Source organism: Hypomesus nipponensis, chromosome 9, assembly GCF_054491055.1.
Source record: "Hypomesus nipponensis isolate SF chromosome 9, ASM5449105v1, whole genome shotgun sequence".
NCBI classification, from domain to species: domain Eukaryota; kingdom Metazoa; phylum Chordata; class Actinopteri; order Osmeriformes; family Osmeridae; genus Hypomesus; species Hypomesus nipponensis.
In genome coordinates this window covers 1,930,810-1,946,373 of record NC_140369.1, presented here as the reverse complement: position 1 = coordinate 1,946,373, position 15,564 = coordinate 1,930,810, and the positions used below count along the sequence as shown (strand labels likewise).

Here is a 15,564-nt window from a genome sequence, read left to right as displayed (position 1 = left end):
ATGCCCGCACCCGCAACCAGGTACATAGGGGTGGGGGTGGACGTGGCGTGGAGTGGGGTAAAGGGTGGGGCGGAGGTTGGGTCGGGTGTGGGGTACCAGGCAGTGCCCACTGCTAACACGAGCTAGCTCCACGCCTATTTCTGCTTCTTCTCTCTCGCCATCACACACATACACAGTCAGACGCACAGCGTGTGCGCTAACGAGCCGCATTAGCATGCCGCCGCCTCCACTCTTACTTCACGACTGTTTGCTCTCTCGTAACTTGGGGGGGGGAGGGGGGTGGTGGAGGGGGGCTGCGAATAATAATGGTCTCCTATCTTTCACTTTTAATGGCGGGGCCGCTAGATGTTTATGAACCTATCAACAGGAGTCTTTCAGCGCCCGACCGCTCCAAGGCCCAGAATGCCCTGAGTTGTGCTCGGCCCCGCTGAGTGATACTGTGTTGTGGAAGAGAAACAAACGTTTACTTCCTAAGTGTTGTAGGAGACAATACAATAAAAATGATTTGGAAAGGGTATTTTAAACTATGTCAGTGTTACAGCTCTTTGTTTTCTCCTCGGTTTCATCACGCTAATAGCTTTCAAATGGGTTTCCTGTTATGAGTTGGATAGACGTTGTGTTGCAGTTCCTCATTGTTGGGACTCTTCAGTGACAGACTGGAGCCACTGTTTGGTCCTCACGCTGTGTGTGTTATTCCAGGACTCAGGTCAAGCCATCCCTCTGGTCGTGGAGAGCTGCATCCGCTACATCAACCTGTACGGTGAGTCGGAACCTCCCTGGAGGTTTTGTAGTGTGAAAACAAGGTTCAAAGGTCGTTCAGTGTGAACACAGGAAGTGGGGTGCTCCCCTCACCCTCTGGTCAGGTCTGGGGGTCGTCTGTTCACACACACACACCACCGTGACGTTGAGAGACCCTCCTTCTCTTCAACCTCCTTCTCCTCTTCGTCATCCTCCTCTTCTTCCTTCTCCTCTACCTCCTTTTCATCCTCCTCATTCCTCTCCTCTTCATGCTCCTCTTCCTCCTCCTCCACCTCCTCTTCCTCCACCTCCTCCTCTCTGTCTCCCCCCCAGCCCTGACTGGCTCATGCTTAATGAAAACCCCCTGAGACCTGATTAGGGTCTGTAAACTGGAACCACATGGTGCTGGGGTGTAGGCAGACTGAGGGGCCTCCAAGAGAAGTACGGAAACACCAAACTCCCCTTTAAGACCAGGAAACACCAAACTCCCCTCCAAAGAGAAGTACGGAAACACCAAACTCCCCTTTAAGACCAGGAAACACCAAACTCCCCTCCAAAGAGAAGTACGGAAACACCAAACTCCCCTTTAAGACCAGGAAACACCAAACTCCCCTTAAAGAGAAGTACGGAAACACCAAACTCCCCTTTAAGACCAGGAAACACCAAACTCCCCTCCAAAGAGAAGTACGGAAACACCAAACTCCCCTTTAAGACCAGGAAACACCAAACTCCCCTTAAAGAGAAGTACGGAAACACCAAACTCCCCTTTAAGACCAGGAAACACCAAACTCCCCTTTAAGACCAGGAAACACCAAACTCCCCTTTAAGACCAGGAAACACCAAACTCCCCTTTAAGACCAGGAAACACCAAACTCCCCTTTAAGACCTGGAAACACCAAACTCCCCTTTAAGACCTGGAAACACCAAACTCCCCTTTAAGACCAGGAAACACCAAACTCCCCTTTAAGACCAGGAAACACCAAACTCCCCTTTAAGACCAGGAAACACCAAACTCCCCTTTAAGACCAGGAAACACCAAACTCCCCTTTAAGACCAGGAAACACCAAACTCCCCTTTAAGACCAGGAAACACCAAACTCCCCTTTAAGACCAGGTCCCATTTCCTGTGTCTGTGTTTCTGCAGCTGTCTTTCATGTAGCGGGAGAGCTGGTGTTATGGTGGTCTGTCGAGTGCTAGCGAGCTAGTTTCTCTCTTTCTCTGTGTCACTTTCTCTTCTCTTCTCTCTCCCAGTCTTTTCTCTCCATGTTCTCCCTCTCTCCTACTTCCCTCTCCCTCTCCCTCTCCCTCTCCCCCTCTCCCTCTCCCTCTCCCTCTCCCTCTCCCTCTCTCCCTCTCCCTCTCCCTCTCCCTCTCCCTCTCCCTCTCCCTCTCCCTCTCCCTCTCCCTCTCCCCTCTCCCCTCTCCCCTCTCCCTCTCCTGTCTCCCTTTCCTCTCCCTCTCCCCTCTCCCTCTCCCTCTCCCTCTCCCTTTCCTCTCCCTCTCCCTCTCCCTCTCCCTCTCCCTCTCCCTCTCCCTCTCCCTCTCCCTCTCCCTCTCCCTCTCCCTATCCCTATCTCTCTCCCTCTCCCTCTCCCTCTCCCTCTCCCTCTCCCTCTCCTGTCTCCCTCTCCCTCTCCTGTCTCCCTTTCCTCTCTCCCCTCTCCTCTTCCCCCCACCCTCTGAGCCGGCTCATGTTTCTGTGTTTTCAGGGTTGCAGCAGCAGGGTATATTCCGTGTTCCTGGATCTCAGGTGGAGGTCAACGATATTAAAAACTCATTTGAGAGAGGTGAGTGACTCAGCCTAGGCCTGTCTTTCTCTACAGGGGGAAACAGAGTATTGAAACTTGATTTCTTTCAACCCAATGCAGTCAGCATAGCCCATTACTCTTTCTGTCCCTCAGACAGATTTAAGTACATTCAGTCATCATAGGAATAGAAGTAGAGAACCGATCTCACTCGTGCACTGTTTGGATGTTGTCATCTGCATGTGTAGTCGTAGTATGTTGTGTATTTCCTGTAGTCGTTGTATTTAGTATTTCCTGTACAGTGTACAGTGTGAGTACTAAGTCCTCTCCCCCCAGGTGAAGACCCTCTGGTCGACGAGCAGAACGAGCACGACATCAACTCAGTGGCTGGGGTTCTGAAGCTGTACTTTAGAGGTCTGGAGAACCCCATCTTCCCCAAGGAGCGCTTCCTGGATCTTATGGCCACCATCAGTGAGTGGGGGGGGGGGGGGGCAGGTGGAGGAGGGGGGGCTGGTGGAGGAGGGGGGGGGGCAGGTGGAGGAGGGGGGGCTGGTGGAGGAGGGGGGCTGTGTTGGCCATTGTAGAGGGTAGAAGTATCAATAGATTAATGGATTTGTAGCAGAGTTTTCAATGAGGAGGAAAGGAAGGACACATGATACCAGGGAAGAGGAAAATAATACCCCCTCTCTCTCTCTTTTTCTTTCTTTCTTCCCCCCCCCTTCCCCCCCCTTCTCCCTCCCCCTTCCTCCCCCTCCCCCCCCCCAGAGCTGGAGTCTGGAGCTGACAGAGCTCACCACGTCCAGCAGATTGTGGTCACTCTCCCTCGCAGTGTCATCATCGTCATGAGATACCTGTTCTCCTTCCTCAACCAGTGAGTCAGAGACACACTACCACACACTACCACACACTACCACACGCTACCACACACACATTACCACACACTACCACACGCTACCACACGCTACCACACGCTACTACACGCTACCACACACACATTACCACACATTACCACACACTACCACACACACATTACCACTCATTACCACACACTACCACACACTACCACACACACATTACCACACATTACCACACACTACCACACACACGCTACCACACACACATTACCACACACTACCACACACGACCACACACTACCACACACACGCTACCACACACACATTACCACACATTACCACACACTACCACATACTACCACACACACATTACCACACACTACCACACACACATTACCACACATTATCACACACTACCACACACACGCTACCACACACACTACCACACACACGCTACCACACACACATTACCACACACTACAACACTCTACCGCACACTACCACACACTACCACACACTACCACACAACGTACACTGTAGCATCAACACACTGTCCATCATGACTGAGGATGCATAATCATTCTTCTGTTGAGGCACCAGGGGGAAAACTAAGAATGGGAAGACAATAAAAACCAAGCTGCTGGTGAACTCCTGGTGGAGTCAGGGCGGAGTCAGGGCGGAGTCAGGGCGGAGTCAGGGCGGAGTCATGGCGGAGTCATGGCGGAGTCATGGCGGAGTCATGGCGGAGTCATGGCGGAGTCAGGGCGGAGTCATGGCGGAGTCAGGGCGGAGTCAGGGTGGAGTCATGGGATGCGGAGAAGCGAAGGGGAAAACCCCCCAAAAGAGAGCTGCAGTTCTGCACTCGCAGGACTGAGGGCATGAGGAGTTATCGGTCAGACCCTAAGTGCTCGCGTCCTACTAATCTGCTCGTCAGTCTGCAAGCTGCTCTGGAAGTTATTTACGCCGCCCGGAAACACATCCCTCACATTAGTAATATACCTGTCCTGTTTTATCGGCCGTGTTATTGATGAGCCTTCTGCTCCCCACCGCAGAACAAAATAGCTGGATGTCACATCCTGAACTTGTGGTTTTACTGCCCAGGTTTATACCCTGCAGAGACTCTCTGGCACTGGGCCAGATCCGGCTTTACGGACACTCTCCAGCTTGTGGCTGCAGGGCTGTGCAGGAGCTCACGTTCAAGAGAGTGGTACCATGGCTGGACATCAGCTCTTAAAGGGGAGGAGGGAGTGGTACCATGGCTGGACATCAGCTCTTAAAGGGGAGGAGGGAGTGGCACCATGGCTGGACATCAGCTCTTAAAGGGGAGGAGGGAGTGGCACCATGGCTGGACATCAGCTCTTAAAGGGGAGGAGGGAGTGGCACCATGGCTGGACATCAGCTCTTAAAGGGGAGGAGGGAGTGGCACCATGGCTGGACATCAGCTCTTAAAGGGGAGGAGGGAGTGGTACCATGGCTGGACATCAGCTCTTAAAGGGGAGGAGGGAGTGGTACCATGGCTGGACATCAGCTCTTAAAGGGGAGGAGGGAGTGGCACCATGGCTGGACATCAGCTCTTAAAGGGGAGGAGGGAGTGAGGAGTGAGGGAGAAGCTGCACAGACTAGGTTATGTTATATTGTTATATTGATGTGATGACACGTTGACACGGTCCATACTTAACCTCCCCCCTCCCCCCAGCCTGTCCCAGTACAGTGACGAGAACATGATGGACGCCTACAATCTGGCCATCTGCTTTGGGCCCACCCTCATGCCCATCCCTGACGGACAGGACCCCGTGGCGTGCCAGGCGCACGTTAATGAGGTCATCAAGACCATCATCATGCACACGGACGCCATCTTCCCCAGCCACCGCGAGCTGGATGGGCCCCTGTACGAGAAGTGCATGACGGGGGGGGAGGAGTACTGGTGAGTGTGGAGAGGAGGAGGGGTGAGGAGGAGGGGGAGTAGGGGTGAGGAGGGGGGGGGAGTAGGGGGAGGGTGAGTAGGGGTGAGGAGGAGGGGGAGGGGGAGGGGGAGGGGGAGGAGGGGGGGAGGGGGATTGTGAGGGGGAGTAGGGGGAGGGGGAGTAAGGGTGAGAAGGAGGAGGAGGGGGAGTAAGGGTGAGGAGGAGGGTGGGGGGAGGAGGGGGAGGGGGAGTAGGGGTGAGTTTGAGCTGGGTGTAAAGGGGGATACAGGGGAGAGATACACCTAGTTAAAAGTGCAGGTCCTGGATCAAACAGTCCTATAGCAGAGACAGTCTAAACGGCTGCAGTAACCTGGCCCAATGACTGATGACCTCATCCCCAGCCAAGGCCACTACCCTGCTTTAATTCTTGATGTGATATCAATATGTGGTTATGGCCTGCAGTTAAAACGATTCCCCCCTATGATCGTGTGTGTGTGTGTGTGTGTGTGTGTGTGTGTGTGTGTGTGTGTGTGTGTGTGTGTGTGTGTGTGTGTGTGTGTGTGTGTGTGTGTGTGTGTGTGTGTGTGTGTACAGTGATAGTCCCCACAGTGAGCCAGGCACTATAGATGAAGCTGACAACGGAACGGAGCCTCACACCAGCGATGATGGTCAGTACAAACACACACTCATACACACACACACTCATATACACACACACTCATATACACACACTATTGTGTTAGATTATTATTTTTTTTATTCATCTGTATTTGTGCGGCAGTACAGAACAATTCCATTATTCTTAAATGGGTAGAATAATGGAATTCCATTTTCCAAGGCTTTTCTGCCTTTATTATTTTATGATAGAGAAGTAGTTATATAAAACTATATAAACTAAACTATATATATTTTTGTTGTTGTTAAATTCAGCTTTGAACATCTTGAGTGCGTGGAGTTGTTGCAGGTTGGAGGGCTGTTGTGTTGCAGCTGAGCACTATGTTTATGTGCTGACTGTAGGCACAGTGTGTGTGCAACATCTGCCTTGTTCAAGGACCCTGTAGAGGAATGCACCCTAACTACCCACTGACCTTGTGTGTGTGTGTGTGTGTGTGTGTGTGTGTGTGTGTAAACCTCAGATAATCTGCGACAGTTTAGCCCTTAGAAGGGCTCACCTGTCTCTCTCTGTCTTTCTGTTTCATCTCTCATCTCTCTTTCATCTCTCATCTGTCTTTCATTTCTCTCTCTCTCTCTCTCTCTCTCTCTCTCTCTCTCTCTCTCTCTCTCTCTCTCTCTCTCTCTCTCTCTCTCTCTCTCCCTGTCTCTCTCTCTCCCTGTCTCTCTCTCTCCCTGTCTCTCTCTCTCTCCCTGTCTCTCTCTCTCCCTGTCTCTCTCTCCTCTCCCTCTCTCTCTCTCTCTCTCTCTGTCTCTCTCTCTCCTCTCTCTGTCTCTGTCTCTCTCTCTCTCTCTCCCTGTCTCTCTCTCTCCCTTTCTCTCTCTCTCTCCCTGTCTCTCTCTCCTCTCCCTCTCTCTCTCTGTCTCTCTCCCTGTCTCTCTCTCTCCCTGTCTCTCTCTCTGTCTCTCTCTCTCCTCTCTCTGTCTCTGTCTCTGTCTCTCTCTCTCTCCCTGTCTCTCTCTCTCTCTCTCCCTGTCTCTCTCTCCTCTCCCTCTCTCTGTCTCTGTCTCTCTCTCTCCTCTCTCTGTCTCTGTCTCTGTCTCTGTCTCTGTCTCTGTCTCTCTCTCTCTCTCTCTCTCTCTCTCTCTCTCTCTCTCTCCCTGTCTCTGTCCCTGTCTCTGTCCCTGTCTCTGTCCTCTCTCTGTTGTGTGGTGGTGAGCAGGTCCTGACACGTTGGATGTAGTTAGGAGGGTTTGTTGTGTGTGATGAGTGCTGACACCCTCTCCAGCCTACTGGAACTGGAACCTGAGCAGTGGGCTTAATGTCCACACACACTCTCTCCTCTGCTCTGCCCCAGACTGGACACACACACACTCTCCTCTGCTCTGCCCCAGACTGGACAGACACACACGCACACAGGATACACACATCCAGCCACAAGCACACACACACATTAACACACACACACACAACCAGTAACACACAAATAGACATATACAGACACACACACACGTCCAGACAAAGGCAGACAAAAACATACACACAACCAGACACACATAAACAGACATATACAGTCACTCACAAACACACAGTGATTCCATTTTAGAACGAAGAAGACGGAAGCGTAGTCTCCCCCTTGAGCAGAATTTGCTCTTTAAACAAGAGGGACACGTAGCAGGCAAATATTCCCCTATCTCTCCCTCCGTCTATCTCTCTCCCGCTCCTCTTCTCCCTCCCTCTCCCTCTCTCTCCTCCTCTCCCTCTCTCTCCCTCTCCTCTCCTCCTCTCCCTCTCCTCTCCCTCTCCCTCCCTCTCCTCTCTTCCTCTCCCTCTCTTCCTCCATCTACCTCCCTCTCCTCCTCTTCCTCTCCTCCTCTCCCTCTCTCTCCCTCCCTCTCCTCCTCTTCCTCTCCTCCTTTCCCTCTCTCTCCCTCCCTCTCTCTCTCCTCCTCTCCCTCTCTTCCTCCTTCCTCCTCCTCTCCCTCTTTCTCCCTCTCCTCCTCTCCATCTCTCTCCCTCTCCTCTCCTCCTCTCCCTTTCTTCCTCTTCCTCTCCCTCTTTCTCCCTCTCCTCTCCTCCTCTCCCTCTCTTCCTCCTCTACCTCCCTCTCCTCCTCTTCCTCCCTCTCTCTCTTGTTTCAGACTATTTCACCCCTGGATGGAGCCCCTAATGGAACACTGAGTGGGCTTTCTGGTTGTCTTGGAGATTTCCTGCCGAGAGTTGAATTGTATTATACATCTGCTTAATCCCTGTTGACCTCTGTGTGTGTGTGTGTTTGTCTGTCGGTCTGTCTGAGTGTGTGTGTGTGTGTGTGTGTGTCACGTTATGTACGTTATGTAGAGAACAGGAGTCTGTCGGTCTGTCTGTGTGTGTGTCTGTGTACCCACAATCACCAGTTCTTTGTCTGGTAGATTATAGGTATCTCCACTACGTGTGTGTGTGTGCACGTGCATGAGTGTGTGTGCGCGTGCGTGTGTGTGGGTGTGTGTGCGCGCATAACCTAGACTCACTCCCTGTGGGACAGGCCTAATCACAGACTCAGGACTGAATGGAATATATTATCTTCACAGACAAAGAGTCTGTGTGTCTGACATCCACAGCATATCATATCCCCCCCCCCCCCCCCCCCCCCACCACCACCCCAAGGTGAAATACATCAGATTAAATTGTAGTAAATGTCTTTGACTGAAGATTTGTAATAAGATAAAAGAACCCAACTCGGCCGAGGCCATTACGTTTGGTGACTGACAGCCCCTATTAGGCACTTTGTAATCTACTGTATGTGATCTGCTGTGGTTTTGTATGGAGGACGGAGCAGCCACGCCTTCTGGGGACGTCTTTGTTGTCCTGTCGCATGCCTGGAGGTCTGGGGGAGTCCTGTGTCTGGAAGGGTCCTGTGTCTGGAGGTCTGGGGGAGTCCTGTGTCTGGAAGGGTCCTGTGTCTGGAGGTCTGGGGGAGTCCTGTGTCTGGAAGGGTCCTGTGTCTGGAGGTCTGGGGGAGTCCTGTGTCTGGAGGTCTGGGGGAGTCCTGTGTCTGGAGGTCTGGGGGAGTCCTGTGTCTGGAGGTCTGGGGGAGTCCTGTGTCTGGAGGTCTGGGGGAGTCCTGTGTCTGGAGGTCTGGGGGAGTCCTGTGTCTGGAGGTCTGGGGGAGTCCTGTGTCTGGAGGTCTGGGGGAGTCCTGTGTCTGGAGGTCTGGGGGAGTCCTGTGTCTGGAGGTCTGGGGGAGTCCTGTGTCTGGAGGTCTGGGGGAGTCCTGTGTCTGGAGGTCTGGGGGAGTCCTGTGTCTGGAAGGGTCCTGTGTCTGGAGGTCTGGGGGAGTCCTGTGTCTGGAAGGGTCCTGTGTCTGGAGGTCTGGGGGAGTCCTGTGTCTGGAGGTCTGGGGGAGTCCTGTGTCTGGAGGTCTGGGCGAGTCCTGTGTCCTGTGTCTGCCTCTGCTATCCAATCAACGGAGCAGCTCTGGCCTCTCTCATGCCTTAATCTTGATTTAGCCAGGGTTAGCCAGCCAGGGTTAGCCAGCCAGGGTTAGCCAGCCAGGGTTAGCCAGGCAAGGTTAATGTTTAGCTTGAATAAACCCCTCTAACCCCTCTCCTTCTCCCTCCACCCTTCCCTCCACCTCACCCCTCCCTCTCCACCTCTCCCCCTCTCTCTCCACTCCCTCTTCCGCCTCACCTATCCCTCTCCACCTCCCCCCTCTCTCCATCCCCCTAATCCTCTACAACCCCCAATCCCCCTCTCTCAGAAGTGGAGCAGATTGAGGCCATCGCCAAGTTTGACTACCAGGGTCGGACTCCCAGAGAGTTGTCCTTCAAGAAGGGGGCATCTCTGCTGCTGTACCACCGTGCCTCTGAGGACTGGTGGGAGGGCCGCCACAACGGCGTGGACGGCCTGATCCCTCACCAGTACATCGTGGTGCAGGATCTGTGAGTGGCCGATAGATCCACACGCTTCCAACACGCTTCCAACACGCTTCCAACACGCTTCCAACACGCTTCCAACACGCTTCCAACACGCTTCCAACACGCTTCCAACACGCTTCCAACACGCTACAGGGAGAGTGGAGTGGGGGGCTGGGGGGAGGTTGTGGGCTTTTCTAAAGGCAGAGCTGGCGTTGTTGTCTTGGGATTCCCGAGCAGACTGCTTTAACATCAGGGACGAGGCCACAGAAGGCTCCTCTCTGGAAGGGATCCATGTCTCGCTGATACAGGAAGACTGCTGGGGAATATTCCCCAGAGAGAAAGTTGGCAGCAACATTTACATCCAGATAGAGAGACATAGAGCCACTCTCACTCCAGCTCCAGTGTAATGTGATTAATTACTGGCAAGTCGATTAAGAAGATAGAATATCATTTTAATAGTTTACTGTCCGCGCCTGAGGGATTTTTAAAGAAGGAAAAAAACAGTAATTGATGTGTAAGTGACATGACATGAGGTTGATCAGTTGAGAGAAAATACACGTATTGAATCTGTTTGATTAATAAACCTCCTGTCATGCTGCCAGCTGCTTATCTCTTCTTCTTTCACACTTTCTATCTCTCTCGCCCCTCTCTCTCTCTCTTTCCTCTCTCTCGCCCCCTCTCCTTCCCTTCTCTCTCTACCTCTCCTCTCTCGACCTCAATCTCTCAATACTTCTCTGTATATTTCTCTGTCTCTCTCCCACCCTCTCTTTCTCTCTCTATCCCCGTTTCTCTCTTTGTACATCCCCCCTCCCCCTCCCTCCCTCCCTCCCTCCCCCCTCCCCCTCCCTCCCCCCTCCCCCTTCCCCCTCCCTCCCTCCCTCCCTCCCTCCCTCCCCCTCCCTTCCGCAGGGACGATGCGTTCTCAGACACCCTGAGTCAGAAGACGGCCAGCGAGGCGAGCAGCGGGCCCCTGCTGGATGACAAGGCCTCCTCCAAGAACGACGCTCCGTCCCCCTGCGAGCCCGACTACAACCTGGGAGGGGTCATGGGGAGGTGGGCCTCTACAACCTGGGAGGGGTCATGGGGAGGTGGGCCTCTACCACCTGGGAGGGGTCATGGGGAGGTGGGCCTCTACCACCTGGGAGGGGTCATGGGGAGGTGGGCCTCTACCACCTGGGAGGGGTCATGGGGAGGTGGGCCTCTACCACCTGGGAGGGGTCATGGGGAGGTGGGCCTCTACCACCTGGGAGGGGTCATGGGGAGGTGGGCCTCTACAACCTGGGAGGGGTCATGGGGAGGTGGGCCTCTACCACCTGGGAGGGGTCATGGGGAGGTGGGCCTCTACCACCTGGGAGGGGTCATGGGGAGGTGGGCCTCTACCACCTGGGAGGGGTCATGGGGAGGTGGGCCTCTACCACCTGGGAGGGGTCATGGGGAGGTGGGCCTCTACCACCTGGGAGGGGTCATGGGGAGGTGGGCCTCTACCACCTGGGAGGGGTCATGGGGAGGTGGGCCTTCCTACTTCATTCTCTCCTGCTGCCTCAAAGCTGTGCTTTAATGCCTGAGGCCTGAAGGCCTGAGGAGGAAAGCTTGAGCTCACAGGAGTTCCCAAACCCCTGTTCCTGCCTCAGGCTTCTTGTATGGGTGATATCCTGGAGGTTTTGTAGGTCGATCTCATTCTGAACTTGCGTTGCTTTACAAATTTATGTATTTTCAATAACCTAACTAGTCTTTTTAATGACGTTCTACCTGCCCTGTCTTTACAATAACCTTTGACCTCTCCTCCAACAGCCCCTCTCTCACCAGGGTGCGGCTACGGTCCGACGGGGCCGCCATCCCTCGTCGCCGGAGCAACGACACCCACAGCCCCCCCCGGGGCATGGACACGCCCCCCCGGGGCATGGACACGCCCCCCCGTGCCGCCGCCTGTCCCAGCAGCCCCCACAAGGTGGCGCCGGGCCGCAGCCGGCTGGAGAGCCCGGAGAAGAGGCGTCTGGGAACCTTCGGCAGCGCAGGCAGCATCAACTACCCCGACAGGAAGACGTACCCCGAGGGGCACCCCCTGAGGCCGGCCCCGGGGGCCACGCGTCACAGCAGCCTGGGAGACCACAAGACCCTGGAGGCTGAGGCCCTGGCAGAGGTGGGGCCCCTCTGGGTCTAGTACCATGTCTGTTTGTTGAGCCTCTGTTTCTCTCTCTTTCTCTATCCCTATGTTCCTCTCTGTGTTTCTCTCTTCCTATCTGTGTTTTTCTACATCTCTTTCTCTCTCCTTTTTCACTGTTCTTTCTCCTTTTCGTTCTTGTATTTCTCTCTCTGTGTGTGGTTCATGTGCATACACACATACAGTTCAACACCGTTGAATACAGCGGTATACACACCATTACTTAGACAACTCCACCTACCCTGACCTCTCTCCTCCCCTGACCTCTCACCTCTCGTGACCTCCACCTCCCAACAATACTGAGGCGCAACAACCCTAACCCCACAGGGCCAGGCGACCTGGCGGTGTTGTTGTGACAGGGTTCTATGCTGAATCATTCTCAAAGGCAGACGGGTATAAGTGATCTACCAGGCCTGTGCACTGAGAGGAGGAACTCATTGCATAGAGAGGAGTCAGGTGGCTGAGTGGGTAGAGCATTGGGCTGGTAATCTGAAGGTTGCCAGATCAATTCCCGGCCAGTGCACATGACGTTGTGTCCAGGGGGCAAGGCACTTCACCCTACCTGCCTTGGGTGGGGGAATGTCCCTGTACTTACTGTAAGTCGCTCTGGATAAGAGCGTCTGCTAAATGACTAAATGTCAATATAGAGAGCTTTAGAAAGGGCAGGGTGAGGAGCTCCTTTAGAAAGGGCAGGGTGAGGAGCTCCTTTAGAAAGGGCAGGGTGAGGAGCTCCTTTAGAAAGGGCAGGGTGAGGAGCTCCTTTAGAAAGGGCAGGGTGAGGAGCTCCTTTAGAAAGGGCAGGGTGAGGAGCTCCTTTAGAAAGGGCAGGGTGAGGAGCTCCTTTAGAAAGGGCAGGGTGAGGAGCTCCTTTAGAAAGGGCAGGGTGAGGAGCTCCTTTAGAAAGGGCAGGGTGAGGAGCTCCTTTAGAAAGGGCAGGGTGAGGAGCTCCTTTAGAAAGGGCAGGGTGAGGAGCTCCTTTAGAAAGGGCAGGGTGAGGAGCTCCTTTAGAAAGGGCAGGGTGAGGAGCTCCTTTAGAAAGGGCAGGGTGAGGAGCTCCTTTAGAAAGGGCAGGGTGAGGAGCTCCTTTAGAAAGGGCAGGGTGAGGAGCTCCTTTAGAAAGGGCAGGGTGAGGAGCTCCTTTAGAAAGGGCAGGGTGAGGAGCTCCTTTAGAAAGGGCAGGGTGAGGAGCTCCTTTAGAAAGGGCAGGGTGAGGAGCTCCTTTAGAAAGGGCAGGGTGAGGAGCTCCTTTAGAAAGGGCAGGGTGAGGAGCTCCTTTAGAAAGGGCAGGGTGAGGAGCTCCTTTAGAAAGGGCAGGGTGAGGAGCTCCTTTAGAAAGGGCAGGGTGAGGAGCTCCTTTAGAAAGGGCAGGGTGAGGAGCTCCTTTAGAAAGGGCAGGGTGAGGAGCTCCTTTAGAAAGGGCAGGGTGAGGAGCTCCTTTAGAAAGGGCAGGGTGAGGAGCTCCACAGCTAATGATCCCTCACCAGGAGTGTCTTTGCTGGCAGCAAGGGAGACGTGGAGATGATTAAAATATTATCTCTGATCTTTAATTATGTTGCGATGCAGGCAGGGGGTCCTTAGGAAAGAGAGAGAGAGAAAGAGAGTGTGAGAGATAGAGATGCGTGTGTTCTCATAATCTCTTTTATTTGATGCCTGTGTTAGAGTGGGGTTGTGTTGTCAGGGACAGAGATGGAGAGAGACTGGGACTGGGAGATCAGATGGTCTGACTGGAGCCAGAGCAGACTGTGTTGTTCACAGCCAACATGCAGCTTGGAGAGAAACACACACAGTTACAGTCTGTTCAGTTGAAAGCTGTTGGTCGATGCTCAGTACCTTGGAAGAACAACTTACATGCGTTTTGAAAGTGACTGACACCAAAGTGGATCACATTATTGGGGTTGCTGTCAGTACAGATTATTTATGATCTGCTTTCATGTGCTCTCTCTCTGTGTTTTTTTGTGTTTGTCCATATGTGTTATTCTGTGTGTATTTCATGCGTGTCTATGTGTGTGCCCATGTGTGTGTGTGCCCATGTGTGTCTCTGTGTGTGTGTGTGTGTGTGTGTGTGTGTGTGCCCATGTGTGTCTCTGTGTGTGTGTGCCCATGTGTGTGTCTGTGTGTGTGTGTGTGCCCATGTGTGTCTCTGTGTGTGTGTGTGCCCATGTGTGTCTCTGTGTGTGTGTGCCCATGTGTGTCTCTGTGTGTGTGTGCCCATGTGTGTCTCTGTGTGTGTGTGCCCATGTGTGTCTCTGTGTGTGTGTGTCTTTCCCCCCCTCCAGGACATCGAGAAGACCATGACCACTGCGCTGCACGAGCTGCGGGAGCTGGAGCGTCAGAACACGGTCAAGCAGGCTCCCGACGTGGTCCTGGACACCCTGGAGCCCTCCAAGCACCCGGCCAGCTCTCCGCCCTCCAGCCCGCTCCACACCATCATGATCCGGGACCCGGACGCTGCCATGCGCCGCAGCAACAGCTCCACCTCCGAGATGCTCACCACCTTCAAGCCGGCCCTCTCCGCCCGGCTGGGCGGGCCCCAGCTGCGGCCCCCGCCCACCCAACACCGCTCCAGCTCCTCCAGCTCCTCGGGGGTGGGCAGCCCGGCCGTCACGCCCACTGATAAGATGTTTCCCGGTGGCCCCAACGCGGCTAACGCGACTAACGCCGCCGGGGACAAGTCTGGGACCATGTAGCTGAGGGGGGCGGGGCAGGGTGGGGCAGGGCGGGCGGGCGGGGGAGGTGTCAAATGAGACTGCTCCTACTTCTGGGGCCGTCACGCCCACTGATAAGATGTTTCCCGGTGGCCCAACGCGGCTAACGCAACTAACGCCGCCGGGGACAAGTCTGGGACCATGTAGCTGAGGGGGGCGGGGCAGGGTGGGGCAGGGCGGGGCGGGGGAGGTGTCAAATGAGACTGCTCCTACTTCTGGGAAAGATTGTCAAGTTACTGAACGGTAGTTACCCTCCTCCCTACTCCCCCGCCCCGTAAAAGTCGCTAGTTCCTTGTTAGTTTTTTTCCCCCTCCCCAGTTTAGACTTTATGTCATGGATTCAGGAAGCTCCTCCAATGAGCCCGAGTTGCCATGGTGATGAGCCAGTTGGAGAGTCTGCAGGTTTGATAGCAAGTAGACGCAGCACTCTGTCAAGCTTGATGTGAAGTAAGTAGCCTACATGAAGACCTGGTGTCAAATAACCTCAATGAAAAATGTCTTTCTCTTTTATGTTTTACCTCAAACATTCTAGGTTCCTCTCCTTTTAATGTGTTATCTGAATGCAAGTGAGGCAATACTTGTGTTTATTGTCACTGGTTGTCCCGGTAACGTTTTGGACAAGGACATTCAGTGTGTCTGTGACTGGAACCAAAAAGGCTATTGCTGACAATTTTGGCTGTACAGACACTTACTTGAAGTTGTTTTGCTTTCTGTTTGTAATATAGTATAAGGGATGTTTAAAGTAACCATATAGCAACGTTGTATAGGCCTCCAGACATGAGATGCAGAAAAACGAAACGAAAATACCAACTAATTGTAAGAAACCTGTGGTAAAACTATGTAGTTTAACTTGTAAATAATTTACGACTGAGGGGGGTGTATCTTGTAGGTCAAAACGGTACAGGCAAGAAGATGATCTGAATGGCATATGGCAAGCAATTATGCGCCAA

The 15,564-nt window shown here is 53.7% G+C and overlaps 1 protein-coding gene across 1 annotated transcript in view; it reads left to right on the top strand.

Annotated features, from left to right (window-relative positions):
• Positions 1–14,597, top strand: part of srgap3 (SLIT-ROBO Rho GTPase activating protein 3) — a 67,419-nt gene extending 52,822 nt beyond the window's left edge. The window contains exons 13-22 of the mRNA XM_084705583.1: positions 700–760; positions 2,447–2,524; positions 2,819–2,953; positions 3,248–3,353; positions 5,033–5,260; positions 5,835–5,908; positions 9,593–9,773; positions 10,659–10,802; positions 11,541–11,889; positions 14,187–14,597. Coding sequence (XP_084561709.1) covers positions 700–760; positions 2,447–2,524; positions 2,819–2,953; positions 3,248–3,353; positions 5,033–5,260; positions 5,835–5,908; positions 9,593–9,773; positions 10,659–10,802; positions 11,541–11,889; positions 14,187–14,597 — 1,767 coding nt within the window. The remainder of the gene's footprint in view (positions 1–699; positions 761–2,446; positions 2,525–2,818; positions 2,954–3,247; positions 3,354–5,032; positions 5,261–5,834; positions 5,909–9,592; positions 9,774–10,658; positions 10,803–11,540; positions 11,890–14,186) is intronic.
• The last annotated feature ends 967 nt before the right edge of the window (positions 14,598–15,564 follow it).